General features: G+C 43.5%; 1 protein-coding gene across 1 annotated transcript in view; it reads left to right on the top strand.

Moving 5' to 3' along the window:
* The first annotated feature begins 1,401 nt into the window (after positions 1-1,401).
* LOC106643386 (uncharacterized) overlaps positions 1,402-10,020 on the top strand; it is a 43,451-nt gene continuing 34,832 nt past the window's right edge. Inside the window, exon 1 of the mRNA XM_014358492.3 lies at positions 1,402-2,026. Coding sequence (XP_014213978.2) covers positions 1,822-2,026 — 205 coding nt within the window. The 5' untranslated portion in view covers positions 1,402-1,821. The remainder of the gene's footprint in view (positions 2,027-10,020) is intronic.

The following is a 10,020-nucleotide window of genomic DNA, read 5'->3' as shown; positions in this document are numbered from 1 at the left end:
AGAGAAATTACAAACACACATGCGGTGGCCTGAAAGTATAAAAAGGACCAAAATAGAGCACACCGAGGGACGTCGGTTTATATACACGTACGTGCACATACGAGAGCGAGTGATAAATAAGTCGGGGCCCAGAGTAGGGAATTGTATAGGAGGAAAAAGTCGAGAGAAATATGCCGAGAAAAAAAAAATTGAGGAAAAAAAGTACCTCAGCTGGTGTAGACGGTACAACGACGGAGACAGAAGGAGTCAAGATAATGTAACGAGTATGTGCACAATATGCCACGCATTGGCTTGCACACACGACGAAACGGAATATGAATATTGATCGGTATTATAATAATATATAAAATTTACATAGTACGTGCATCCCGATTTTACTTGCGATGCCGCTCATTTTCGCTCTTTATCCGCGCTTGAGATTAATTGTACCGCGGATGTGGATGCGTGTACATATGAGGATGCGCAAGATGTAAAAAAGTTCCAGTTGACTTTTTATCAAAATTTTTACTCGTCACTTTGACCAAGATACCTTGGGCTGTATGTATATCGTTGCGATGAAGCTGGTTTCTTGGATTATTTTAGATTTTACCACATTAAAGGTAAAAAAACTTGAAACCGATCTCTTGCTTTTACTTACACTAAATAAGTACTGCGACCGACAAAATTAATACTCAGTTGACCCGAAAACTCATCCGGTGGACGCGGCTTTTTTATCCAACCGGTCGGTCGCGAAGCTTTCGCTGGAACAACCGATCACCGCCGATCGGTATGGTTTTACATGGATCAGAAAAAAAAATTTTTTTTTTCTCCCAAATGAAAAATTCACCAAAATAAAACATGAAAAATGACAGCGTCGTGAACACCCGTCCGCATGGCGTCCCTCGCACCCCTCTTGGCGAGTCCACAGCCGGGCTATAGAGCTTCTGGCGCATCGCACACGTGCTGCTTTCTGTATACCCACCGGCTCGGCGCCGCCACACACACACACACGAATAGGTATACCTAAGTATAACGCTCGCCTCGTCTTTGGCGTCTCTCTGGCCCCAGGCGCCAGCCGCACACACTTACAACGCGCTATAACGATACAAACCGATCTCTCCCCTGCACGTGCTGCCTCTCTTTCTCCTCTCTGTTTCCCCTGCGCCTGCTGGCGCCCAACGTATACATGCACACACGCACGTCCTCCTGACTCTTGCCTGCCTGCTGCTCGGCTGCCAACCGGAGTCGAGGGTACCTATATTATACACAGAGAGTAGGTAGCGGGTGCACCACCACCACGACGGCGCGCCGGTTTCAAGCGCCGCCGTCTCTCTCCTTCTTCAAAAGAGAAACGGAGCGCCGAACGACCTTTTCCAAGAGCCAGCACGGCTATTGGCGCTCAGTCGCCGCCGAGCGCTTCGTCGAGCTGGTCTTCGTCGTCCTCGTTGAAAAAAAAAAAATCTCGTTTAATCACAGTGTGTACTTACTTATCAGTTTCCGCCAGTGCCGATTTTATGCCGATTTTACCTCGGTTTCGGGCGATTTTCAAAACGACGATCACTCGAAAATAAATTATTGCACACGTGCGATCTGTGACTTTGAATATAGATCGTCATCGGTGGCCAATACCGATTCTCGACGCCGATCGACAAGGACACACAGTTGTACATGTGCGCGTGTGCGCCACCTTCGTGATAAACGCGGTGTCGTAAACAGTAGCAAACGACTGCAATAGCCAAGGGTTGAAAAATCGAGTGTAGTATACGAGTACTCGGGAGAAGTGCGTTCACCGAGACGCGGGGGAGAAAAAAAAAAAAGAGGGAGTACACCTAAAAGATTGATATGATGCCACGGGAGCTGTTGATCGCACTGGCGACGCTTTTGTGTGTCGCGACGTCGGCCGTCGCTGCTGCCGTCGCGGCGACGGCGTCCGAGTCAGTGGCACCGGCCGAAGCGATTGATTTCGATCTCACTGGTGACGTAGACTACGAGGTGGTGTCCGACGTCGATGAGGACAAGTCGACAGACACCGATGCCGATGTTGCCGGTAGGTTTTTTTTTTGTTTTCTTTTACTTTATTTCACTCCTTTTATTTTCTCCCTACAAGGAAGAAAATCGGTAGCGATCGGTTATCCGCAAATGTGGCTCCGAAGTATACACTTACTCCAAGACTCGGTAAAATCGACCAGGTTTACGAATACATACGCTTTTTGTCATGCTTCAGTATGTAGAATTTACTTATTCGTGTAAATGCCATTAGTTTCAACATTAATTGTATAAAGATGATGGAGATGATTCAATGTTTACATGGCAAAGTGTAAAAAAACGCAAGTCCCGATGTTACGGATTACGTTAGCACAGATTGTTTACATGTACCTTGAACTGTCATATCGTCGTGATATCACGATCTGATCAAACAACAGTGGCTATATTGCGATTGATCGGTAAAGAATACAATTGGATTAATCACACCCCCGACCCCTCGTTATCACAAGCGACGATTACATCGAATCAAACAATAGCGAAGCCTTGATGAAAACAAATTTCCAGGCTAAAGCACATTGTACAACAACACCCTCTTCACCGGTTAACAAATAATAGATGCACCTTTCGTATGTAAAAATAAACCCCGCAATCGTACGTTTTATCCGCGTGTGTATATATATATATATTAAAAACATTGTACGTGGAAACAAACAAGGCGTCTGCCACGAACAAAAGCAACGAGCGCTCATTACTTTCGGTATACATTTAATAATTATCCAAGTGCGCCGACACACTTGGACGTGGCCGCGCTGTGTAATGTATGTACCGATAATTCCTTATCTGAAGGCTCTCGGTGTCAAAGTCCATACGCGAGCCGCGCACAAACAGGCTCGTTGAAAAATTACCGCGCGCGCATGGATATAGAGTGCAACGGCAGCTCCCTCGATCAATAGCACTTGGAGGAAACAGCTGTCCGCGCTACTGTGGGGAATCGATGGGTGTATATAACACCTATAATTATGCACTTGTGTGTGCGATCGCGTCTACCGATATTGTTCGAAAGCGCTGCACCACCAAACTCTTTAGAGGGTCAACGCGAACAGTGAATCCATGTCAAAGATCAACCGTGAACGATTTACCTTGCACGTGAACTCCCCCGCTCCAAAACTTATACATATACGTGTATATAATATGTATACGGTAGGGGAAAAAGAAGAAGCCTCGCAAGTGTATATGAATACACGTATCTCCGGGTGCTCTCAATTTAAAACGCATCGGCTCGGGGTAATTGTCGCGTTGCAGCTTTTCTTACGCTCGACTCTCGCTTTTGTTCGTCCGTTTTTGTTGGCGAAATAATGAGCTGCTGTGTGTGCCTCATCTCGTTGACAAAGGGAAAAGAGCGAGAATGAGAAATCGCAAACCAACGGAAGGCTACATTTTTTTTGTAATCATTTGAATGATGCTATCATTCGTGAGGTATTAAATCGTTATGCTTTTCGTGCTCCTAAGAGGTAAAAAACGCCTTTGTTATGCAAAATATTTTGGATTTGTTTTTCATTACTTCCTTTTGTTAAATACTTACTCTCGAAAAAGATCCCTCATTTTTAATTAAATTCGCGTGGAATTACACCAGCAACAATAATTGAATATAATTGTATAATAAGCAACAAGAAAATGTACGTAATCATCAAATGATATGCGGAAGAGCATAAATCCTTAAAATGGGGTACATAAATCTACTGCTCAGTGTTCATGTGTGTCTATATGCTGGTCGCGCAAAGCAGCCGAGTAACCCTAGCTCGTATTATAAACGGGACCAAAAAACAAAAAAAGTGAGGAACAAAAGCTCTAGTGAAAAATCGAGCTTTCAAAAATGTTGTACCAAAAGTCATACTAAAAATTGCCGAACTTTCGTCAAAATTTCACAAGAGTCGCGTAACTTTTACGCCCCAGCATCACCATCACTGTCACCTGTTTCAACAACTCTCAATTGAAAGCTCTTATCGTAAAGTTTCCAAATTCCAATCACAACATGTTAAATCAGCAGTGAAAAGGCATCTCTTTTCAAAATTGCAAACGACTTATGGGGATGACCACATTAAATAACACAACAAACCCACAGCTTCTTCAATATCGGACCTACGTACCGTAATTTTTTACAACCACATGCGCATAAACGACACATACGATCTCTTTTTTCTTTTTTTTTTATCCTCCTCTCTCGCTCTCGTTTCATTGCTTCTCGAAATTCGCGCACACTTCTGCGGACCATAACCAGCTTGTAACGATCACGCAAACACTCCTCGATACACACACCCATACAAATCCAAACTGTAGTGGGTTTAATAATAGCCACGCGCTGTTGTATACATACATGCGCGCACTTACACCGCGAGAGAAAAGAAAGAGAGAGCACGCGGTGGGGGCCCGCGGATACGCAGCATCTTTTCTTTATACCTTTGGTGTTTATATACACGCTGAAGCCGATAGCCCAGAAATAACACGACCCGGTGGAGGCAAAGCCCGGCAGGAAGCTCGAGTCTTCAATCAACGCGGTGGATTAAATATTTGAGGAAAGACCGAGCTTCCCCTCGTTTCGGTTTATTGATCCAACTCCTTTAAAAAAACAGACCGAGAAATCCCAGGGACGGGGGGGGGGAGAGCAATTACAAAAAACAAACAGATCTTGCCGATGTTTAGCGCGGAGAGGATGAGACGAGGGGGGGTATCAATAAAATCGCGATAAAAGCAAATGCAAGGGAGGAGAGACCTCGATTGAGATCGGGAGAGCGGAATCTTGATTGCCCGTGGAATGCGAACGGGAGGACAATTTATAGACGCGTCATCGGAGGATGATGTAAATGTCGTGCCGATGAGAGCTCTCTCTCTCTCTCTCTCTCTTCGTGATGACGAGGACGTATATTATTTTTTCGACAAGCTTATACGGAGATAAGAGCGAGGCGCCATCGTAGCCATCCGCATTAGGGATAAGCGATCTTTTTCGTGTATCGTTGACTGTTACATCAATGATCCGACGACGACTAAGATTAAACAGCCGATCGATGATAATCTTATTCATTTGCGTGCACAAAATTAATAACAAGCATCGCGATGATCGGCGATCGCACGATTTTATGCCGATTCGCGTGGGTGTGATGCCGTACCGGTTAAAAAACAACGCATCGCCGATAATTAAATTAAAGAAACTCTCTCGGTGTATAATATACTGTATACTCATGACCGGTTATCGCGTTGTTTTACTTTTGCCGTTTTCACGCGCGCAGTGCTGCCTCGTTCCCGTATTACCGGTTACAACGAAAACCGGCAACGACTGGTGTTACACCGCGAAGCCGGCTCTCTTTCCTATACAACCACATCTCTTATATACCTCATACTTTGTACTGACCGCGTGCCGAGAGCACGAGATGTGTGCATCTTGTACATGTGCATGCACGGATAAGTACCTATGGACAGGAAATCTCGCGGGGCGTAAGGTAAAAAAAAATATATATATATATACTGCAAGGGGGTATACGGTAACAGCAGGCGCCTCCTACATGGTATAGTGTAATACACGTAGATCCGCGCAAAAGGAGTCTGAAAGAGGAGTTTTGCGGAGATCGATCAATTTGCTCGCCGGAGCTCGAACGCGTGCCTCTGATCGATGGGCTTGAGGATTTTTTTTTGTTTTCTTTTTTCAAGTATACCTATACTGTAAGGAAAAAGGGTTAAATATGAGGAGAGAACGTGTTTTTAGATAAAAATTATCCAGGTATACCTGTACGTGTTTCTTCGAGCTAATGGCAATGGGTGTACTTATGACTGTTATTTTTATTGTTGAAAGGAAAATTGTACCTCTTAAGAAAAAATGGTGGAAGAGCTTGCTGACTTGTCTATGGAAAGTTACAAGTTACAAGCCAATAAAACGATCGTACGTAAATCTATAATTAACAAAATTAAAAAAAAAGAGAAATCTGTTGCTCACAAGAAAAAAATAGATGTGCATTCCGGGCTGTGTTCTCCAGCAGCCTTGAAAGCGGCTTATACCGACAACACACGCGAAAGCCGGCGCCAAATTTTTCAGCGCCTCCGTACACATCGCATACATGTTATATTATACACACATACACACACAATCGTCGAGGTGCACGCCCACGCCCAAGTTCATAACTCTTTTTCTTATTTTCTGTTTTTCGCACTTTTCCCTCCCTGGACGAACAGCTCTGCCCACACACTTTGAATTATACATACAAAGGCACCAATGGCAAATCGATCGGTCACTCCAAGTTTTCCCTCCTCGGACCATTTATGTTTAATCTCACGCGCAAGCTGTAACTCTTGAAGCAAAAGCCGTTTCCTCCGTTCACACACAGCCACGGCGAGGCGCCGTCCACTTTCCGTTATTGATGTAATTGCTTGACCCATAATTACCCGCGAGTGAACCTAATAAATTACATGAATATGTCACAGAAAAATAAAAGGAAACTATGACGAGTAAAAAACAAAAAAAAAAAAAAAAACCTGTATCATATACATACGGACGCCGGGCGCCGGCCGGTCGTCCGCGAATGAGCTATGTGTGTACATATAAATGACGAATTACACATACGGGACCATTTTCCGTACGTTATATCTACACGTTATAGTCATTATACACAAGCCATTTGATGATGCAGACGATACAAGCATGTAAATCTATGCGAGAGATAGTAAAACTGTACACGTTGGTGTATCCACGTATATAAGTCTATGATTAGCGCGTGTCGTGCGCAGTTGGGCGGGGGGGGGGGGAAGAAAGAAAAAAAAAAAAAAACTCGTAAGTATCGAGCCTCGATACCACAAGATAGGTACAGAGTCCGAGCTGCTTGGCAGCTACATCAGCGAACGATGACTTTGGACTATGATATTAGGTGTATGTGCATGTATACCTATACTTATAAGTATATATATTGCGAGAGTGTGTGCGGCAAGGAAGTAAATGACTGGTACACACCGCGGGGCAAATTAATGAGTACATGGCCGAGCGCCGAGTAGACGAGCAACGAGCTACTGCATCGGCCATTTCGTGTCATACTGTATAGCGGTGATGTTGTATATGCGACCCCATGCACGGGGTTGTAGGTATATACCTGTTCGCGTACATCCCGACGATTGCACGTATCGTTCGGGGCATCAACATTGGGTGGGGGCAAAAATAATAATAATGGTATAAAAAAGAGCCGCACCGACGCGTGCTTTGACCGCGAGTGATTCAAAGTCTTGGTTTACCGTATAGGCTGGCGCCAGCTGTTGATTTTTCGACGTCGCGCCGTACCGAGTCGAATGAAGTACGAGTAGAAAAATTATTGAGACGCCTCGCGTGCGGCAGCATAGTAAAAATTAACGATTTCAATTGTCATGGATGTATACGTTTACCTATATATTAGACGACCTACTTGTACACTTGATACAATCATACCTACATGTAGACACGTTAAAGTTTTCGTGAAGCTTGGACTTTACGTTACATCATTATTTGTACATGTACAAGTGACATTTGTTAAATGTATCGGTTCATGCGTTTCTTCCAAAATCTACAATCGAATCTACAAATGCTTCCTTGAAAAAAGATACATCTACACAATTGTTACACTAATCGTCGCGTATTACGAACAAAAAAATCGGTTGTACCGTGGCAACCGATTTTCTCAATATATTACTCGTTTATATAATATGTATATAATATGATACTTGCATGCATGATTATCCCGATGTATACACAGCTAGCATCGTCAGCCGCTTATCTCCCAGCTCTCCTATTCCGTCAGCATTCGACGAAAGCAGAGCTGTACACGCTGTGAATCGTTTCCCTGTCTCCACTTTGCTGCTGATGTTGGTATATCATACTCGGACACCGATGCTTTTTATCTCACACGTATACACGTATATTATATTATACACGCTTAGAGAGCGCACTGCAAAGAATATATAAGATATTATACAGACGAGCGCGTAACCCGATACCCTTGGAGCTTCTGGTGTGGGGGTACACCTATACGTTGAGATCTTTTCCCTCCGCTTTTCCACGACATCCAGATCAGCATCCATTGCTTACTTATCACTTTTCTCGGTTTCTGTGTTTTAAAACACGTCGACCCGAGTGCCTTTTTTCTTCTGTACGCGTACGCGTATACGTATAATCTCTCGCCGATTTCTGCCGCTCGCTCGGTTATTCGATAACGCTGCGCACCACCACCGTATATACGGCAGATCGTTGACCGCACGTATATACAATTGTTCCGTCATGTTTGTTACGCGCAAAGCGATTTTTTTGGAATAAAGTAAAAATAAATAAGTGAGCGGACAGTCAGTGGCGACGTGCGCACAATACGCGTATAGGCGCTATTACAAGCGTTTTATAACGAGATAAAGTGTGGCTTTTTTTCTTCCTCCGCACAATCGTACACGTTTCCCCGATCGGTAAGTAGTTAATATTTACGAGTCGATCGAAAAGTTGCTTTCGATTTGCTTGGTCCGTTACTCAAGTATGGGTGCGGGGGTGTATCCGTAGCGTCAGCGAAATCGATTGTTATACGTACGACAAAACATTTTTTAGCCCCCTTTCTCCGTCCATTTTATACGATAATTTGTAAAAAAAAAAAAAAAAAAAAAAAAAAAGAAATATGTTGGAAGCAAAACAAAAAAAAAACAAGCGACTTTCTCTACATACCGTGCGTCGGCGTGTACAATATTTATACAAATCACAATCGAGCGACATGTCTATCTAGCTCTCACGCAACGAGCGTCGTTATCCATACAGCTGTCGCGGACTGTGAGTGTACAACAACCTATATACCTACATATAAACAACAAGAGACAACAGTGCCAGACCTCCTTCCTCTCTCTTTCTCTGGCAACAAAAGGAACCCCCCCCCCGCACTTTTATTCGTATGTGAGATGTATATACAGTACTTACAAAAACTGGCAATGCAGTAGAAACAATTCGACAACTCGAGAGTGAAATGGAGAGCGTATGTCTATGGCTTTGGATAGACAGGGGCGCGTCTATTCGCGGTGCTTCTTCGCGCCAGCAACGGTACACATGTACGTATATGTACGTGCTCTTTCGCGGGGAAAAACCCGCGCGATCGGTGATTTTTCGAGCTTTTCTTGCTGCTTGCTTCGGAGGAAGGGAAAGAGGAAGAGGAGGGCGTTTGGTGTATATGTGTTTTCCCGGTTGTTTTACAATGAGACGGTACAGTAGTTGTTGCGCTGGGTTTATTTGGGTAATCAATTCGACGGTGAATCGATTCGCACTTTTGGCTTGACCGTCGAGGTCTCGTATACATTCCTCGTATGTGGCTTTGAGACGATACAAATAACAAGGAAACACATCGCGACGAATGACCATCATATTATGTATGAAAAAAAAAAAAAAATACAACATTTTCAAAATCCATCGCCTCCACCCATCAAGCCACGTATCCCCTTCCATCGTGTATACATATATACAACACAACATACATCGTGTATACAATTATAATTATATGTATTCTACGAACTATTACTTTTGTCATCTTCACTGTATTCTTATTCCATTGTTATTAATTATGTTGATAATTTGTTATGTATCTTATTACTCTATTAATTATCTGTAAATTATTTGAGAACCATACGTGGTTATACCACAAGGTTTGAATAAAGAATTAATCTAATCTAATCTAATATATATATATATATATATATATATATATATATATATATATATATTTTTATACATAATATGTGATCGTTAGAGCCCTTTTCCGCATCTGCAACCCTTCCAAAGTTTCCCCTACATTGGCCATCGCCCCGATGGGAGCTGGAAACCAAACTTCCTGCGAGGCGGTCCGACCTTTTAGCATCCGCATATTATATACGTGTACGGAAGCGGTATATAACATACCGAAATTTCGGGTGAACTCATCCGCACGTAAGTACAACACGCTCGCGTATACAGGATACACACATACTGGACGGACAAAGCTTCTGCCGGTGGTTTACGGCGTGGGGCGGAGTTGGCTCGTTTCCCCTGTT

The sequence above is a fragment of the Copidosoma floridanum genome, unplaced genomic scaffold, assembly GCF_036245765.1.
Source record: "Copidosoma floridanum isolate Cflo_tuat_1 unplaced genomic scaffold, Cflo_Japanese_pri ptg000030l, whole genome shotgun sequence".
NCBI classification, from domain to species: domain Eukaryota; kingdom Metazoa; phylum Arthropoda; class Insecta; order Hymenoptera; family Encyrtidae; genus Copidosoma; species Copidosoma floridanum.
This window is presented reverse-complemented; position numbering and strand designations above follow the sequence as displayed.